Raw genomic sequence first — 20025 nt, forward strand, 5'->3', positions numbered from 1 at the left:
AATTTTAAAAGAACTCTTAAAAATGGAGCTGGATGTTATTGTCAAAGTATTTCTTTTCTCTGAAATAAGTATTAAAGAGTGACTGAATTAGAAACTATGGCTAGCCAAGTACCTTTCACCCTTTACACTGTCCCTGCCTATTAGTCTTTTAATTATAACCTTGAAAACTAATCATGTTATTTTCTTGCATGCTTCCTGTAAATTCAGAATTAATGGAAAGAATTCTGTTGTAATAAATAAAAATAGAGCATATTAAATAAAGCTGAAATGGGCAAGTCATTTTCTCTCCCTAGATTTCAGTTTCCTTGTTTTTAAGATTGGGAGAGTGGGAGATGAAGGCCAAGATAGATGATTCTTAAATCTTCCCCCTCTCCATTCATATTTGATAATTATGAATTTTTCTAAATATGATTTGAAAATCAATGTATTTTGTTTTGTACTCCAAGCCAGAATTAGCCTCCAATATGTTGATAAGTCTAAATGTTAGCTGCATAGAGACAGCTGAAATAGCTGCCATATCTCCATGGACACCATTTACCAGTTAGAGCCTTCTCACTCTGGGCCAGCTCTCCTGGGGATAATGAGCTATTTCTTCCAGTTTTTCCCCCTGCAGTTTCTTTATTTTAGACCAATAATCTCTGGCAGGGGAGATATGGTAGTATCTGCCCTGCCAGAGCCTATAAATAAGGACCCTTCCTCTCTAGTTGCTTCCTCTTTGTTGAATTGGAACTGTGTGTTCTCCATTGGGAACGTGTTTCCATTTTGATGCATTGGTTACACTTAAATGAGAAAGACACAGAGATGAAAAGTTCACTCAGTCATGTTCTTTGTGAGAAGAACACACATGTGATCTGTGAAAGGCCAGTAGGAATAATGGAGATCATGATCTAGTTAGGCTTTAATTAAAAGGAAATGGGCTAAGCATATTTAGAAGGCTATGCTTGTATGCTATTATCTCTGTACAAGATAGTTCATATCCTCATTATAAACTATACCATCTCCAAGGTTCATGCTTGCATAATTCTGCATTGTTAATATGTTCAAACAAAGCATTCCATAAAAATGACACATGCTGTTGATGGTTGGTTTACTTTATTCTTTGGTTATACTATTCCCAAAATGGGAGTTCTCAGCAGTATTAGAATTATTGTTTTGGTGATTTGCAGTTGTATTGATTGAACTGATATCCTCCTATCTAGGTCTATTTGGTTATATTTTTGTGCCTTTTATCAATGGAGATTGTTTGCAACTTACAATTTCACCAAGTTGTCTGAGGCCTTGAGAGATTAGATGACTTGCTCAAAGTCACATAGCCAGGATATATCAGAGGTAGGACTTGAACACAGGTCTTCCTAATTCTCAGTTTTCTATTCATTATATTTTGTTGCCCCATGAAGATTTTTTTGTAATAAAGAAAGTGTGAATTGTTGCCCAAAAGATTTCATCCTTTATTATCTCTTTTGTTGTTGACATAGGTTTGTTTCTGTCCATAATCATTGTAATTATTTTATTCATGTGACAAAGGAGTTTGGAGGTTTTAGGATAGCCATCTTCAAATATGTCAAGGACTATATTAAATGAAAGAGGGGAATGGATTTTTACTGTGCACCGACAGAGGGTCAAGACATATCCAGGAAGTAGAAGGGAGGCAGGTTTTGGCTAAATGTATAAGTAAAAAATTTTTAATGGTGTGGCCCTGCTATAGTCAAAGAAGTGGCTTTGTGGAGTATTAATCAGTCTGCTTAAGGGACTCCTTTGTGGGTTGAAAGCTGGGCCAGATGACTACTAAACAAGTACCTCCTTATTCTAAGAATCTATGGTTTATAATGTATAAAAAGTCCTGCTTTTCTCCTTTAGGTTGATGCCCGCAATGACCGAACTGGGGAAGTCATCTTTAAAGACAACTTTTCTTCAGCAGTTGCTGGTGTGGTGGAAGGAGATTACAGGATGGATGGCCATATACAGCTAATCTGCTGCTCAGTGGATGGGGAAGGTAAATTGGGATGTTTTGTGGAAGAGGTAGTATGGCATAGTGGATAGAGAACCTCAGAGTTGGGAATCCTGATCTGGGTTCAAGTGTGGACTCTCACATATCCTGGATGTGTGACCTTGGTGAGTTGCCTTAGTGGCAGAGTAAGCATGGATGTTCACTGGAAACTCCCTTTACTGATGAAATCATAGGACCATTTTAAAAATAATTTCTTTTTTTAAAAAAATGCTCTGTGGATTTTACTGGGAAAAATGATCGAAAATATCTCCCCAAAGTGCTGCTACTCAGATCTTCTCTCACTTAGTAAACATACTGTTCAGTCTTAGGAGATATTAGCTTCAAGTTTTAGAAATGGACATACTATAACTCAGTCATATTTCTCCCTCTTTTATAGTGCGAGGTTATCTCCCTGGTGGTGCAGAAATGAAGGGGAACCTGATGGATACAAGTGTGGAGCAGGATCTGATCCGGGAGCTTAGTCAGAAGAAACAGAACCTACTGCTGGAACTGCGCAACTATGAGGAAAACTCCAAGGTATTTCTCAAAACAAAGCTGGTCCATGCAAATACTATTTGGTTTGGTCAGTGTAGAGGTAACAGCAGACCACCAGAAGAGACTTGCTTTACTCCAATAGTAACTCTATTATGGTGACAATTGAAATTTTTTTCCCTAAATTGTTTGTAATTTATTTTGATAGAATTCACTAAGTCACAGAATATCAGATGTGGGAGGACCCTGGGAGATTGGCTAGTCCACCTTCATTCTATAGGTGAGGAAGCTGAAAGCCAGAGAATAAGTGACCCACCCACATGGGTCACCTAGCTAGGAAGTAGCAGAGCTAGTGCCCTGAATCAGGGACTTTTGACTCCAATTCCCCTTTCCTTCTGCTCCATGAACCATTCATCCAAAACCCATTCGTTGTATGTTATTTGCAGAGTCCTGTGCTAGGCAGATTCTAAGGGAAGTGTGAAGACAATTAAAGATATGATCCCTGCCTTCACAGTACTTAGAGCTAGCAGGATGATAGGGGTGTGGAATAGGGTGGGAGTTAAAATTTGGGCATACACAAATATGCAGAATGGAATGTAAGAGCAAAAGAGAGAGATACAGAGTACTTTGTAGTATGAGGTAAGAAAAATCATTTTCAAATGATTACTGAAGAGGGGAAGGGAGGAAAATAAGCATTCCTATATATAGCATGTACTGTGTGCCAAATACTTTGCTAAGCATTTTACAATGCTTATTTTGTTTGATCCTCACAATAACTCTGGGAGGACTATTAGCCCCATTTTATAGTTAAGGAAACTGATATAGACAGAGGTTAAATGACTTGCTCAGGGTCATGCCACTGCTAGATGTCTGAGGCTGGATTTTAACTCAAGACTTCCTGATCCCAGGCCCAGAGCTCTATCCACTGCACCACCCAGCTGACAAGAAATCTTTGCTTAGATGTTGAATTGCCATTTATTTGGAAGGTTGACATAGTGGGTACTGGATGGTGTTTTCCAGCAGGCTGAATCAAGTAGTCCATTGAATGAGTCTGATGGGCAGCGGGGAATTATCCCTGCCAACACAAAGCTGCAGACAGCCCTTTCGGTGAACCTGGGCTCTGACAGTCAAGCTGCACATGTGGAATTACGGATCTCAACTTCAAATGGTAGGAAATGATTTACAGCTGCTCATTGCTGGGGAACAGAATCCTTTTAGTGTAGTTACTGAGCTATTGTTTTCCCTTCCTTCCTGCAGACACCATTATCCGAGCAGTGCTTATTTTTGCTGAAGGGATTTTTACGGGTGAAAGCCATGTGGTGCATCCCAGCGTTCAGAACCTTTCCAGCTGCATCCGAATTCCTATTGCTCCACCCAAGGATGTTCCTGTGGATCTGCACATGAAGACTTTTGTGGGCTATAGAAACAGGTAGTCCAGTTGCTTTCTTTTTTTTTTTTTTAAACTTGAATGCTTTCTTAGAGTTGACACTAAGTATTGGTTTCAAAGCAGAAGAGTGGGAAGGGCTAGGCATTTGGGGTTAATCGACTTGCCCAAGGTCATACAGCTAGGAGTATCTGAAACCAGATTTGAACCCAGGAGCTCCTGTCTCTAGCCCTGGCTCTCTATTCATTGAGCCATCTAGCTGCCTCTATATACTTTCCTAAAAATTTCCACATGTCCTGTTTCAGGAAGAAGAAAAAAAAAATATGACAGTATGTTTACTGACTAAACCTGGATGTATTATTTCTTTCTCTTTTTTAAGACCTTACCTTCCATCTTAGAATCAATACTGTGTATTGGTTCTTCCCCAGGGTCACATAGATAGGAAGTGTCTGAGGCAAGTTTTGAATCTAGGACCTCCCATCTCTAGGCCTGGCTTCTTTTCTATTGAGCTACTGCCTGGATGTGTTATTTCTAAGCTGTGTTACTTTGGACAAGTCATGGAACCTCTTTGAACCTGTTTCATCATCTCTAAAATAATAATTATCGTGTCTCTTGTAGGTAGATGCTAGATGCTAGAAGGATCAGATGAGATAATATATGTAACAACACTTTGAAAATGACAAAGTTCAAGACAAAATCAAATCAATTCAGCAATCATCTTTTAAGTACTCATTTTATTCAAGGTTCTGTGCTGAAAATGTAAAAATGTAAGGTGGCATTATTATATAATGTCTAGCACATTATAGACTTTCAGTAAATGGTTGAGTTTTTTCTGTAAATGGTGTATGCTATAGAGCAAACAGCCATTTTATGAATTTTCCTACTCAGGTTTTTTGAGGCCTTGTTCTTAAATTGTAAAATTATTATCTCCCATATGTTTCCTAGAAAAATTGTGAAATTTTTCCAGAAAATATTAACAGAAAATTTGGATTATTTTTTGTTCTCAGATCTAATGTTTGTGAGAATTTTAAAATATATTTTTATGTGTCGTTTTAACTTCTAGTTTGGGTTTTTGTGACTGTCAGGAATAGAAGGATTACTTTGTGTTTAAGGTTGTTTATTACTTGGCTACTGTTCCCAGAATGCTTAAGATTTCCATTCCCTAACCAATGGCCAGTAAAAATCTTCAATTTCACCTTTTAAGATTATATTTAGAAGACTATATTATTTCTGTGAGTTGAAGACATCTGTTAACACATTACTAGATTTACTTAAGTTGTCTTCAGTGATGCCTTCTAAAGTAGCATCTTACTGACTCATTGCCTTGTGATGCATTTTATAAGCCAGGGACCAAATAATATTATGACTTAAGGTGTTAACATTCAATTTTAACATCTTCTTTTCATTTCCTTTGATCCTTTCCATAGCTCTCAGTTTCATGTGTTTGAATTAACACGACAGCTCCCCCGATTTGCCATGTATGCATTGAGCAACCCTGACCCTGCCAAAGAACCACTCAGCTTTGTTAACTTTACTGTCAATGAACGGGTTCAAAGAGTAAGTGTACTTTTTTACATTTTGCTTTTGGGAATTAACTTGAGTGTTTACGTTTGTAGCAGTAACTATCTAAATAGAGGAGAGTTACACAGCCCTTAGGATTCCCCCATTTAAATTCAGCAGTTATAATGAAAATATTATTGAAATGTCTCTCAATCTCAAGAAAAAAATTTGCCATTTTCCTAAACAGATCCTGCAGCAATCCAAAATTGGAGTGTTCTGTGCTATACTGTTTCTGACACTCTTTTTGGACACACACACACACACACACACACACACACACACACACGTACACTGAGTTTCATTTTAAGGACAGTTTTCATAGACTAGATTTTATTATTATATTGAAGGGTAGTTATTTGGGTTTCTTGTTCAAGAATGACTACTGTATATTTCTTTTTTTTTTCTTAAGGATATAATTTAAAAAAAATTTATTTTTAGCATTCATTAAAAAAAATTTTAAGTTCCTTATCCTCTCCCTTCCTCTCATCCTCCTCCATTCATTGAAAAAGTGACATATGATATCACTTATACATGTGAAGTCATTCAAAACATATTTACATATTACACGTTGAAAAAAATGTTGAAATGAAATGAAAAACATGTTGAAAAAAAAAGACAAGGAAAATTAAGGGAACAAAGTATGCCTTAGTCTACACTCAGAGTTCATTAGTTTTTTTTTCTCTAGAGGTGGGTAGAATTTTCTTCAAGAGTCCTTTGGAATTGTCTTGGGTCATTGTATTGATCAGAGTAGCTAAGTCACAGTTAATCATTGTTACAATATTATTGTTATTATGGATAATATTCTTCTTGTTCTGATCACTTACCTTTGCATTAGTTCATGTAAGATTTCTAGGGTTTTTCTGAAACCATTCTGCTCCACATCTCTAATTGTGCAGTAATATTCTATTACAATCATATGCTACAACTTTTTTTTGTCCATTCCCCACTCGATGGATATCCTCTCAGTTTCTAATTTTGTCACCACAAAAAGAGCTGCCTTAAATATTTTTGTATATGTGGATCCTTTTAGCTTTTCTTTGATTTTTTTTTTTTGGATGCAGACCTAATAGTGGTATTGCTGGATCAAAGGGTATGCACAATTTCATAGCCCTTTGGGCATAATTCCAAATTGTTTTCCAGAATGATTGGACCAGTACGCAGTTCCACCAAAAGTACATTGCTGTCTCTATTTTTCTACATTCTAGCATTTTCATTTTCTATCATGTTAAGAATGGCTACGTATTTCTTTTCTAAAACAAGTATTTCATTTTATTACATGTTTTTAAGGTTGTCATGTGGCTGAACCAGAACTTCCTGTTACCAGAAGATAGTGAGATCCAAAATGCTCCATTTCAAGTCTGTTTCACATCCCTGCGAAATGCTGGCCATCTCTTTATAAAAATAAAGCCCAGTGGAGAGGTAAGATTGCAACAATGAATGACCTTCTTTCTCCTTATACAGTCTTTATTAGGGTGAGGATAGTGTTTCAGTGAGACACTTAAAGATAGATAAAAGTACCATAAAGAGAAGTCTCTATGCCATAAACCAGTCATTTCAGCCTTTCCAGTTGCCATTCACTTCTTTGATACCTAGATTAGAATTTAAAACATCTGTATGTGGGAGAGCCAGAGGAATAGACTAGAGACCAGCTCTCTCTCCTAGAGGCTGAAGTAGTGAATAGTGACTGATGTGGCAGCTGCTTGATATCATGTCAAGGAGAAAAAGGTATGTTAGTGGCAAACTGATGGCAGTCACAGAAAATTGCCTTACAAGCCATTGCTGATACAGGTTGCCAAAAGCAATACACTAAAAGTCTTATTTTTTCATTCATAGCTCTAATGGGAATATAGTCCCTTGCAAAAGATTTTTGGTTCCAGAGGATGACAATTAAAGAAGCTGCCAGTAGGGGAAGAATGACAGAGTATGAAAGCGTAGAGGTAGAAAAGATGAAAATAACAGAAATAGAGTTAAAAATGTAAAGGACCATGGCTGTTTTCTTTTAATGATAGAAAATTGGCCTATTGGCAATAATGAATAACTATTTATATTTATAATAACTATTTAATTGTGAATAACTGCCACCGGGCAGTTATTAAACATTTGTTAAGTGCCTACTATGTGCCACACTCTCTACTGAGTGCTAGGATACAAAGAAAAGCAAAAGCCCATCCCTTCCTCATGGAGCTCTCTATTTAATGGGGGGAAGAGACATATAAAGAAGCTGAAAAATAGAGAGTAGATGGGGGTATGGAGAAGAAGAAAAGAGGGAGAAGAGGAAGGTTACCCAGGAATAGGGCATAATGAAATCTTGAGATCAAGAGAAAATGATGAGGGAGTTGCCCTCACCCCCCATCTTAAGTAGAAGAATTGGGAGGAGCTCTTTAATGTTCTCCCTCCACCCTCTTTGATACTAGAATGTGCAATGCTTTTTGTGTCATCTAATACCTATTCACTATATGTATAAGAGTTTTAAGAGTGTAAATGCCAAATCTAATGTCCTTTTTATCTTCTTAGATTACTGTAAGTACGGATGATATTGATCTGGCTGGGGATATCATCCAGTCAATGGCTTCCTTTTTTGCTATTGAAGATCTTCAGGTAGAAGCCGATTTCCCCGTCTACTTTGAGGAGTTACGGAAAGTTCTGATTAAGGTATGGACATATGATGACTGGATTTGTGAATAAATGACATAGCTTGTCATTTGGAATGTGTCAGCTATGAGATCTTCACAGAAGTGAACCTTGTTGAATAAGCAAAAGAGACGTTTGCTTCTTTGGTAGGCTGAGCTGATTTCAGAATTATTTATATTTGGTCATTGTGGGGGCTTTGAGATACTCTGTAGTTCATGAGTATTCATTTTGCCAGGTGGATGAATATCATTCTGTACACCAGAAACTTAGTGCTGATATGGCTGATCATTCCAATCTGATCCGTAGTTTGTTGGTCCGGGCTGAGGACGCACGTCTTATGAGGGACATGTGAGTATCACTCTGGCAAAGAGGATTAGCTTTTTAGGAAATGTGTGCAATTACTGTTTCCAACTATAATGCTTTATGTTTTCACAAGAAGATTTCATTAATAAAATATTTACCTAGTGATTGTTTAGGTGAGTTTTTGGAGAGCCAAAATTTCTCTTAGATGGCTACTTGTACTATTCCTAAAAGATTCCAACTTCACAAAATTGAAATAGATGCTTTTAAGTACCTACCAGGATTTTATAGGTATTTGGAGAGATCCATGATCATGCTGGTGTATTGCTTTTAAATTCCCTCCACTAGTAGTTGTGAAGTGATCCAACCATTCTGGCTGGCAATTTGGAACTATGCTCAAAGGGCTATAAAAGAATGCCTGTCCTTTGATCCAGCCATACCATTGTTGGGTTTGTACCCCAAAGAGATCATAGATAAACAGACTTGTATGAAAATATTTATAGCTGTGCTTTTTGTGGTGGCAAAAAACTGGAAAATGAGGGTATGCCCTTCAGTTGGGGAATGGCTGAACAAATTGTGGTATATGCTGGTGATGGAATACTATTATGCTCAAAGGAATAATAAACTGGAGGAATTCCATGTGAACTGGAAAGACCTCCAGGAATTGATGCAGAGTGAAAGGAGCAGAGCCAGAAGAACATTGTACACAGAGACTGATACACTGTGGTAAAATGGAATGTAATGGACCTCTGTACTAGCAGCAATGCAATGACCCAGGACAATTCTGAGGGATTTATGGAAAAGAATGCTACCCACATTCAGAGGAAGAACTACAGGAGAGGAAACAGAAGAAAAACAACTGCTTGAACACATGGGTTGAGGCGGACATGATTGGGGATGTAGACTCGAAAGTACCACACCAATGCAACTATCAACAATTTGAAAATAGGTCTTGATCAACGACACATGTTAAAACCAGTGGAAATACACATCTGCCATGGGGGGGAGGGGGAAGTCGTGAGGTGAAGGGGAAAGTAAGAGCATGAATTATGTAACTATGTTAACTTTTCAAAAAAAATAATAATAAATGCTTAAAAAAAGTAAAAAACAAACAAAAAAATTCCCTCCACTAGTGCAGGTCATAACCCATGCATGTCCTTCCATCTTGTGTCATTCTTGTTCAACTATTTGAATGAATAGAAAAGAGCTGTGAAGTGCTTTGGCAGCCTTCCTTTGAGTGTTACAGTATTTTATGGATATTAGCGGCTTACTTAGCTGTCTAGATGTTGTCTGTCACAACATTATCACCTACCTCCTTTTCTAGGCATACATTGGCCAATACTGCATTGGAAGAATGTAACTTGGTGGCAAGAGACTGCTTAAGATCATGAAAACACTAACAATTTCCTAAATGTAATTCAGTTTATTCTCCTTTTCTTCAGTTATGGGTCTAATCCACTGTCCCTCTGTAGTATATGTCAAAAATATGTTCAGTGATGTATTAACTGCATATCATTACCTGGGCAAGTTGAGTTCTTCATCTTCATCCAGACTAACTGGGTATTCCCCCAAGGCTATGTCTTAGGTCCCCTTTTTCTTTTCACTCTATATTACCTCCTGTGATCTCATCAGCTTCCCTGAATTTAATTATCATTTCTGGGCAAATGGTTCCCTCTTTCTAGCCATAAATATGTGTGTATGTATATGTTTATATGTATATATGTCTATACATATCTAATCCTAGTCTCTCTCCTGAGCTCTAGACCTACTTCATCAACTGTCTTGTGGACAGGGAACATTAAATGTCCCCCATGCATCTCAAACTCAGCATGTCCAAAACAGAACTTAGTATCTGTGCCCAAACCCTTCCCTTCTCCCTGCTCTACACTTCTATGTCTTTATGTTTTTGGGGTGCTTTTGCTGAGGTACAGAAGTGCCATCATTCTGTTCTCAGAATCAGAAGGACAAGAACTAACAAAGGTTGTATTGCCTTTTTCCCATTGTCTTAGAACATATATTTTCTTTGGAATAATTATTTTTGTAAAGAACATTTGTAAAGAATGTTATCAGAGCTTTAGAGTTGCTGGTCACCAAATACAGTGGACTCATTTTAATGAAACTTTTGCTAAGATTGGTGTTTTTTTACCCTCAGATTTCTAAGAATTTGTCTCCCTCCCAAATCTGCCATATTAAAGATGAATTGACAGTAATGTTACATTTCTGTTGATTCACACAGGAAAACAATGAAGAAACGCTATGTGGAACTTTATGACCTTAATAAGGACTTGCTAAATGGTTACAAAATTCGCTGTAACAATCACACGGAGCTTTTAGGAAACCTAAAAGCAGTAAACCAAGCTATACAAAGAGCTGGTCGTCTTCGAGGTAAATCTAATTTTGTGGCTATCACAAAACAACTGGCCATCCGTTTTTGTAATATCCACCATGAAAAAAAAATCACTTTTACTGATTATGTCACTCTTCCAGGGCTCAGCCTTGGGCTAGGGGCCAGATAACTTTTAAAAACAATGTTGGCATCATGCAAATGCCCAGTAGTCCAAGTTCTTTTTGATTAGCAAGCCAAAGTTTAGCACCCAAGCATTTCTTCAGATCATATTGTATATTCCAAAGAAACAATTAGAGAAGTATATTCAACTTCCCTTTTGTTTAGGCCAGTGCTTTTGCTTTTAAAAACAAAACAAAAAGCCATCCTGAATTCATGGTTCTGCCTGACAATGACCTTTAGGGTAGAAACAGCTCTAGTAACTATTTGGTTGTTTGAAGTTCTCAATGAAGTCACAGCTTGTTTTGAGATATAGTTGTAGAAGGAACAATGACTTGAATCCTAGCTCAGATACTTCTGTAGACTTTACACATTTAGCAATGGTTATAATATTTGTGTCAGCTTTATAGATTCTTATGAGAAAATGCCTCAAAAACATTGAAATAAAATTGATATTATTGTTATTCTGTGACAAATCCCCCTAAAATTTTGTTACTTTGGCAATGTAAAAATAAGAGACAAGGGCTCAGATCCTTTCTAGTTTTAAGTCCTTTGATAATTGTTAGAGTTTTATATCATGTAATATTTATTGAGTATTTTGATATAGTGGAAGGAACACTAGACTTGAAGTAAGAAGATGTGAGTTCTAGGCTTGGCCCTGCCATAACTCTGTTACCTTGTGCAGATTATGTACAGATTTATGTCTCTGGACCTCAGTTTCCTAATCTGTAAAATGATAAAGTTGGACTGTGTATGTTCAAGGAAGGTCCTTTCTGCTGCTAAATCTTGTGAACTCAGTTTTGCCTTTGCCTTAATATAGGACCTTTTGAGGGCAGCTAGTGGATAGACCACCAGGTCTGGAGGTTCAGATCTGGCCTCAGACACTTCTAGTTGTGTGAGGTGATGTGAGTCTGTACCTAGTTTTTTTTTTTTTAAACCCTTACCTTCCATCTTGAAATCAATATTGTGTATTGGTTCCAAGGCAAAAAAGTGGTAAGAGCTAGGCAATGGGGGTTAAGTGACTTGCCCAGGGTCACGCAGCTGGGAAGTGTATGAGGCCAGATTTGAACCCAGGACCTCCTGTTTTTAGGCCTGGCTCTCAATCCACTGAGCTACCCAGCCCTTACCTAGTTTTTTAAGTCATTTAATTCCAGATGCCTAGCCCTTGCCATTCTTTTGTCTTAGAATTGGTACTAGGACAAAAGGTAAGATTAAAAATAAAATAACCTTTTGGTTTAAAGGCTCATGTTATTTCTTAATCATGTTGATGCTTATTTTCTCTCATTGCAGTTGGAAAACCAAAGAACCAGGTGGTTAGTGCTTGTCGAGATGCAATCCGGAGTAACAACCTCAACATGCTATTCAGGATAATGCGTGTGGGTACAGCTTCATCATAGGAGTGGTCAGAGGTGGTGAAATACTGTCAGCCGCTGGGAGTGGCAGAGTTTTTTCCTTTGGGCCCTTTCAAATTCACCTAAAGGATTGAACATTTAAGGAGACCTTGACATGCCACAATTATGAAAGGCAGGGTGATTCTGTGCCCAGGTTTCACTTGTAAAGCACTATTACTGAAAAAGTTTGCATTTCCTGCTTTTAATTCTCTTTTGGATTAATATAAGGTTGGTATATGGGGGTGTTTAAATCTGTAGGAATTAGTGTTTTTAAGCGTAACTGCTGCTTAAATATATAAAACTTTTTCTTCTTGAAATTGTATCTTTAAAAAACATTTAATAGCTTTTTTATAGTTATATCTAATTTTTATTAAAACTTAAAAACATTTGACCTTTGTGTGTTCTGGTTATTTGAAAATTGTAGTGCCTTTATTTCTAAGACTTAACATACCTTTGCTTCCATTATAGTTATTATTGTATTTTGGTTTGAACCTGTGATTTCATTGGTTTGGGGAACTCTCAGTGAGTTACCAGAGCAGATCAACAATTTGTCTGCAATTTAGATTCTTGGGGGGGGGGGGAGACATTCAGAAGCTAAGTGATTTATCCCACACAAACAGAATGTATCAGAGATGGGACTTGAACTCAGGTCTTCTTTCCTCTCTCTCTCCCTCCCTCCCTCCTTTCTTCTTTTCTTAGAGAGAGCTATATCTGTTACTCCAAGATGCCTTTCCACCCCCATTACCACCATATCTAGATCACTATTACTACTTTGCATCACTATTTCTGTTTCTTAGAGGAAAACCATATACAGAAGGGTCCCCATATTTGCTGATTCAGTTACCCTTGGTTAACTATGGGGAAAAAATGGATTTAAGTGAGGCAGAGTTACATGAAGTTGTCATCCTCACTCTCTCTTCCAAAGTCATTCAAATCCAGTGTTAAAAAGGCAGGACAACTAGTGATGGGCCAGGATGCAGTGGATGACCTTGACTTCTTTGATGTCTGACCCAGCTCTAAGTACTCCATAGCACTTGCTTCAGCCACTTGTTGTTCTCATCCGCCCTTTCCACTGGGGAAGCCTTTATATGCTGGATGGGTAGACACCCCACATGCTCACTGATGGGTTATCCTGAACCTGGTTTAGCCCCTCTGCCACCATGTTTACCAGAGTGTGGCCACTGCACATGCTGTAGCTTCTTGGAGCCACAAGTGAATTGAATGCAGGTGGACACCAAAGGTAGATGAGCAGCTCTGAAAAGGGCTTGAGTAAGCCCTCACAGCAGAGGCTGTCCTCCCTGAATACTCATATACCCCGAGAGAGCACAGTACTGCATAATGTACAATGTTACTGTATTTAATTTTGGTAATGCCTTACTGTGCATTAATAAGCTTTATTACATGTATATACAAGAATATCACTTCATGTATGGGTCCGGCAGGTATAGAGCCTGTATACATGGTTTCAGTCATCCACAGTAGGTCTTGAAATATCTCCTACAAATATGGGACCCTACTGTTGTGTTGTTTAAAATTATTCTAAGCCCTGGGAGACTGCGTCTCCAAGGACTCCCTGCTACAACTTCCCCCGACACCTCCCACTTCCTTTGTGGGAGGAATCAGAGAAAGTATAAAAGAGAGTTTTGGCATCGTTTGGGCCCTCAGCTCTTTCGACCCTGGAGACTCTCTTGGGCCTGAGCTCTCTCTCTCAGCGCCTTTTTCTGAGATCTACCTCCTATCTTCTCTAGATTTTCCTTTTCCTAACTAAATAAAAACCTAGCTATTTTACAATAAGTGCTACCTGATCTTCATTGAGCTCTGAAGAGCTCAGGTCAATTTCCCCTACCAGGGCTGGGGGCTACCAACTGGGCTACCTTCCTTCCCCTATCCTACTTTCCTCCTTTCTCCTCCCTTCTCCCACCTCACACTGTATATGCCAGTGATGGTGAGCCTATGACACAGGTACCAAAGATGGCTCACAGAGCACTTTCTGTGGGCACTCAGCCACCCTCCACCTCCCCGCTTCCCCCAGAGTCCATTACTAGAAAGGGAGAGGGACTTGTATGGAGCTGCTCCCCTCCCCATCTCCACCTAACCTGATGACATTTTTTTAATACACCCACCCCTCTGCCCAATAGCCCAATGGGAGTGCTTCCTCCCATGTGGGGTAAAGGCAGGGTGTGGCATGGCACAGTCTCTAAAAGATTTGCCATCACTGGCACATGCATAAAGTTGTATATACATCTTTTCAACTGAAATCTGGTTTTAAGTGTAGTGTTGGAAATGGAAGGATAAATTTGGAGCTAGGAAAGAACATGGGATATGGATTACTAATACAGGAAGACCATTGTTACCAAAAGATTTGTATACCTATTCGTGTCAAGCCATCCACACAAAAGGTCAATTTGGTACACAAGCTGTTGTGTATTCCATCAAGAGACAATGGGTTGTTCCTGGAATAAGTACTGTTGCAAATAAGATCTGTAATAGTTGTTCAGTCTGCCAAAAGTTCAATCAAAGTGTATTCAGAAAGAAAGGTTTGGGTGGTAGGCCTTTAGCATATTGTCCATTTGAGAGTTTACAGATTGATTATATATGTATGCCTAAAGCTGGAAGATACAAGTATTGTCTTGTGATAGTTGATAGACTAACTAAATGGCCTGTAGCTTTTCCATCAAATACCAACACAGCTAGTTTTGTGATGCAAGTGTTACTCAAGGAAATTGTGCCTAGATTTGGTGTACCTTTAACCATAGATTCGGATAAGGGATCTCTTTTCACTCAGGATATCCTTAGAAGAGTCTATGAGAATCTAGGAATAACACCTAAATATCATGTTTCTTATCACCCACAGAGTTCAGGTCAAGTGGAGCGTATGAATAGGGAACTCAAGACTATGGTTGGGAAACTCTGTGCTGAAACTCATCTTAAATGGCCAGATATTCTTCCCATAGTTTTGTTTTACCTACATATGAGGCCAAGAGCAGATCTAAATATATCATCGTATGAGATGCTCTTTGGACATGCTCTGCTACAAGCAAAGACTTGTAAGGCTGTTTATGCATCACTCTTAGGAGGTGATTGCCAAATTGCTTCATATTTAAGTGCTTTACAGCAGAGGCTAAGAGAATTACAAGACATGGGAGTATTAACTCAATCTGGTCCATTGGATTATTCTCTTCATAATTTTCAACCAGGTGATATGGTCTGTGTGAGAAATTTTGCCAAAACATTGGCAACAGAACAAAATTGGGTAGGTCCTTATACAATTGATTTAGTTTCACCATCTTCTGTAAAAGTTTTAGGTAGAGATTCGTGGTATCATTGTTCACATATTAAATTAGCACATGGAATAGATAATGAAAATGTAGAGATTATTAATAATGAAGAAGAAGAAGAGATTGTGTAATTTGAGATCTTCAGTCAATGAGAGTCTGCAGTCAGAAAGTTCAGTAAGGAGAGGACCATTCCAGCAGAAGGGGACGTTCGGATGGAAGAGGACATGGATGGATAAAGAGGATTCAGGATTCAGGATTTGTGGACTTTGTATTAAGACTGATGAACTTTTGAATTGAACTGATAAAACTTCATTTTCAAGGATTTTCTTAAAGAAGAGGATTAATCATGGACAATTTGGATTAAATGGTTTGGAAGTATTTTGGGTAATGTAAATAGTATCACTACAAACTCATATGCATCCAACATTGCATATAAAACTATCAAGAACTTTGATGGAGAATAGGGGAAGAGGAAAAAAGGAGTGAAGAGAAGATTTCCTTAAGGAATGGAACATCACAAGAAGAAAGGAGATCTATCATACATACATCAGTAACATGTTGCAACACAATATAGCAAAGAAACAATATAACAAGTCAGATAAATATGACACAAACATGTTATGATACATTGTGTTCCTTATGGGATGGAACAATGTATAATACTAACAAAATTAGAATTAGCTATAGGATAAGTAAGTACTAACAAAAGATAGTTACTAACAAAGATTAGCTAGTTATTTAGGTAGATGTAGCTAGACTAACGTACTAATATCACTGGGGTAGTTTAGAATAGTTTAGTGAAATAGATATAGTATTAGATTAGATTAGAGGATATGATAAGGTACTAATGTACATTAAAGTGCAAATGCAACAAACATAACAAAATTGCATTACATGAAGAACATATACTACAGATCACATATGAAATAATGTAAATAGCATGTATATATTATAAATTGTATTATAGTATAAGTATTGTATATATGTAAAGGGCGTAAACATGTATATTTGATATGCATATATTATGCACACATATATGTACATGTGTATACCATGCATGTATATATGTCTGTATCATGCATATATGTGTATAACTAAATTCTGTGAATACTTTGATATAATTGAGTTGCAAACATTTCGATGTAATTTGCATAAGTGGGTTTGTTGTTTTATTTTTGATGTAAACTTATGCAATGTTGTATTAAAATGTATTTTTCAAAATTGTTTGCATTTATTACTTGGTAGGATATTTCTTTATTAGAATAGGAATTGCATTTGATGTTTGTTTTGACTTTTGTGTTATTTCATATTTGCTATTGATTTTGTTGGAAATTTTGCATTGTTACTTGTTGCTTTGTGCTTTGAGCTATGTAACTGTTCAATGTATTTATCCCTTTACCTTTCCTTGTTGAAATCTCTAGTGTAGGATAGAATAGGATAGTGTTAGATAGAATAGTTAGTGTAGGTTGTTTGTTTTTTTGGGTTAGAATTTTAGTTTAGTTTGTAGTGCACAAATACTAAAATGTTGTTAATTTTGGCTTTGTGCAAAGGGGGGAACTGTTGTGAGGAAGGTTATTATTTAGTTGTTATGTAGGAGACCTAGCAGGAAGGGCTGGAGAATTCCACATGGAATGGGGAAGCAGGAAGTGGCTTGCACTCTCTGAGAGGGACTCCACAGTGGTTGGGACAAGTAGTAACTGATTCTCTGGGAGACCTCAGAGCTAGTGGAGTTGTACCCTGATTCCCTGGGATCCTGGAGTGTGGTGAAGGTTGGAAGCAGAGGACATTTATCCTGCACAACAGCACTGAGTAGGGAGTGATCTGCGAACTGGTGGACAGCTTGTAAACTTCCTCTCCCTACTGGGCTGCTTTGGACCATCAGTTCTGGAGGAGTTGGTTCCTGGCATCCTGAAAACATCTCTGGACTCTACTGTGAGGATTCCCACTCCAGTCCTGTTATTCTCTGGGCCCTGCCTGGCTTAGATCTTAGATTAGTGTAGATAAGTCCCTCCCTTGACCCTGTGGTTTGCCCTTAGCGTGTTAGTGTAGAATCCCTTATTCCCATCCTTTATTATTGTTTCCCTCAATTAAACTGTTATAAACCTTGCCGGCTTCCATAAGCCTAGTCTTGTTACTGCAGAGTGACAGTTGGGCCCAAATGCCACCTCAGTAGTAGTCACCTCCTTGGCAGTAAAACCTGGTCTCCCTACCTTGTTTTGGTCCTGTCATCTGTCATTCCTGTCTCTCTTACCCCACTGTGAACCCACAAATAATAATAGTTAACATCCCTGGTAACCCTCCATTACAGTATGTACATCTTTTCAACTGAAATCTGGTTTTAAGTGTACAATTATGTGCTGTAATACACCAGCAAATTTATATGAAATGAGATTGGAGATGATTTGCCTTATTAAATCATTAAGGCATTCAAAAATTGTTCTCTGAATTAAATTTAACAAGTTTAACCTTGAAGTTACATTAAACAGTGGACCTTCATAACTCTCCCTAGCCTAATGTCTCATTCATAAGCAATTTTGAGGGGAGTCAGTTTGCTACTTATATCAACTTAAATGATTCCAGTTGTTCACATCATCCAGATATTATTCTACTGCTCAAGCATGAACTTTTGGAGTAAGGACTTTTTATGAGTATACTTATAATTCTCTGAATTTCTGTTGCATATTTTCACTTACAGGTTGAAAGCACTTATTTTTCTCTCCTCTCTGAAATAGCTATCATCATGCCCATTTTACAGATGGAAAGGCATAGAAAGGTTAATTGATTTGTCTGAGGTTAGAACTTAACAAAATTAGGTCTTCTAATGTCCAGCCTTCTTTCTTCTTGACCTCATTTTTTTCAGGTTGGTTACTTCCTATCTCTAGTTGTAGCTAGTTTTGAGTGGCCCTGGATTTGAACTTTGGTTCTGCTACTTACTTCTCCTTTTTTCACAAGAAGGGAAGTTTATTAAATACAGTAGATTCAAAACCATGCAGAAACACCCCAACCTCAAATGCATGACCATTTATACAAAATGCCTTTTGACTAGAGGTAAAGAAGCTGGAATTATTTATCCCTCCAGAATGAGACTACTTAAAGTGGTGATAGTTCTTGTACACTCTTCTTCTTCCACAATTCTATCCTGTAAGAATTGTCTTCCAGGCAATTTGAACAAATTTTGTGCAAATAGTGAATGCCTTTTCTGAGGAATCAGGTATAAATGTGATAGTCTTTTTATTCTCAAATAGTAGCAATTTCGATTTCCCAGTAATCTATATCAAAGAATTTTAAAAATTCATTTACCATGAGATAAGAAGTATCCATACTTGAAATGAAAGGTTTTAAACTGGGCAAACAAAATTCCTTGGCAATGTTTCTGTAGTATTTCTGGTTTGGATTTCTGACACTTTTCTTTCAGCTCTGTGATTGTGTTAAAAATCCACTTAGCTTGGCCATCATGGCCTCTCATTTCTTTTGTTCCATTATTTTGTTCCTGGATAACTCTGTCTAAGGATAAGCCTCTGATAAAGATCACTGAATTTCTTTCTCATATCTAGAGTAAGTTCCTTCTCCTTTCTTTTCTCCTTCCTCTTTAGGTGTTTATGTATTCCTGGAATTTTTTTCTCAATTATTTTTCTGGACATATCCTTGGTGGTCAGTCCCAAAGATTTCTCCTCTGTAAATAGAAGTTTCTTCATTTTCTTTTATGTGCCTGTCCAAGATTTCCAGAAGCAACTTGATTTTCTTCCTGTAGCAAAGAGCAAGCACTGCAATGGGCTATTGTATATTGTACTCAAGTTCCTCTAATTTGGAGCAGGTCACACTGAGCAAGGTCTTGTTCTTGTTACAGAATAGCTTCTGGTCTTCCCTGTGTTGAGTCACACATGCCTTCTCCTTCTGGGTGCATCACATCAGCCTGGAGACCTCTCTCTTCTTGGAGAATTTCCAGCATGAAGATGAAGAGGCTTTGTTCATAAAACAAGATAAACAAAAAGTGTGTCCACATTTGATGGTAATTAGTTTAATGACTTCATTCCAGGAGATAACACAGAGAAGACCCTCTCATTGTTCCATATGAGCAGCCAAGATCCTTTGAAATCTTTTTCCTGAATGTCTGCCCCCTCCAGATTTCAGCTTGGGGCAGCAGTAAGCTGTCAGAGTAAGCACATCTTCCTACCCTTTTCAGACTCCCCTGTTTCTGTTGCCACTGTCCTGATAGTAACCACGGTTTGAGTCTTAGCCTCTTCCTTAATTCTTTTCACTCAATTCAAATGTCAGAGGATATTGCCTGCATCTTGTTCGTATCTCCAGAACTTCTCTCGCACTGGCCAGTCAGTAAACATTTATTAAGCATCTACTACATACTTCAGTGCTGGGGATACAAAGAAAGGTAAAAATGGTCCCTGCCTTCAAGGAGCCCACAATTTTAATGAGAAAGATAGCAAGCAAATAACTATAAACAAAAAAGCTATATAGAGGACATATTGCAAATACCAAGCAGA

The 20025-nt window shown here is 37.8% G+C and overlaps 1 protein-coding gene across 1 annotated transcript in view; it reads left to right on the forward strand.

Moving 5' to 3' along the window:
• Nucleotides 1–12528, forward strand: part of BBS2 (Bardet-Biedl syndrome 2) — a 31925-nt gene extending 19397 nt beyond the window's left edge. Inside the window, exons 8-17 of the mRNA XM_044661406.1 lie at nucleotides 1858–1993; nucleotides 2385–2524; nucleotides 3503–3647; nucleotides 3737–3908; nucleotides 5291–5420; nucleotides 6711–6842; nucleotides 7938–8075; nucleotides 8290–8402; nucleotides 10591–10739; nucleotides 12148–12528. Coding sequence (XP_044517341.1) covers nucleotides 1858–1993; nucleotides 2385–2524; nucleotides 3503–3647; nucleotides 3737–3908; nucleotides 5291–5420; nucleotides 6711–6842; nucleotides 7938–8075; nucleotides 8290–8402; nucleotides 10591–10739; nucleotides 12148–12254 — 1362 coding nt within the window. The 3' untranslated portion in view covers nucleotides 12255–12528. The remainder of the gene's footprint in view (nucleotides 1–1857; nucleotides 1994–2384; nucleotides 2525–3502; nucleotides 3648–3736; nucleotides 3909–5290; nucleotides 5421–6710; nucleotides 6843–7937; nucleotides 8076–8289; nucleotides 8403–10590; nucleotides 10740–12147) is intronic.
• Nucleotides 12529–20025: the final 7497 nt, after the last annotated feature.

The sequence above is a fragment of the Gracilinanus agilis genome, chromosome 2, assembly GCF_016433145.1.
Source record: "Gracilinanus agilis isolate LMUSP501 chromosome 2, AgileGrace, whole genome shotgun sequence".
NCBI classification, from domain to species: Eukaryota; Metazoa; Chordata; class Mammalia; order Didelphimorphia; family Didelphidae; genus Gracilinanus; species Gracilinanus agilis.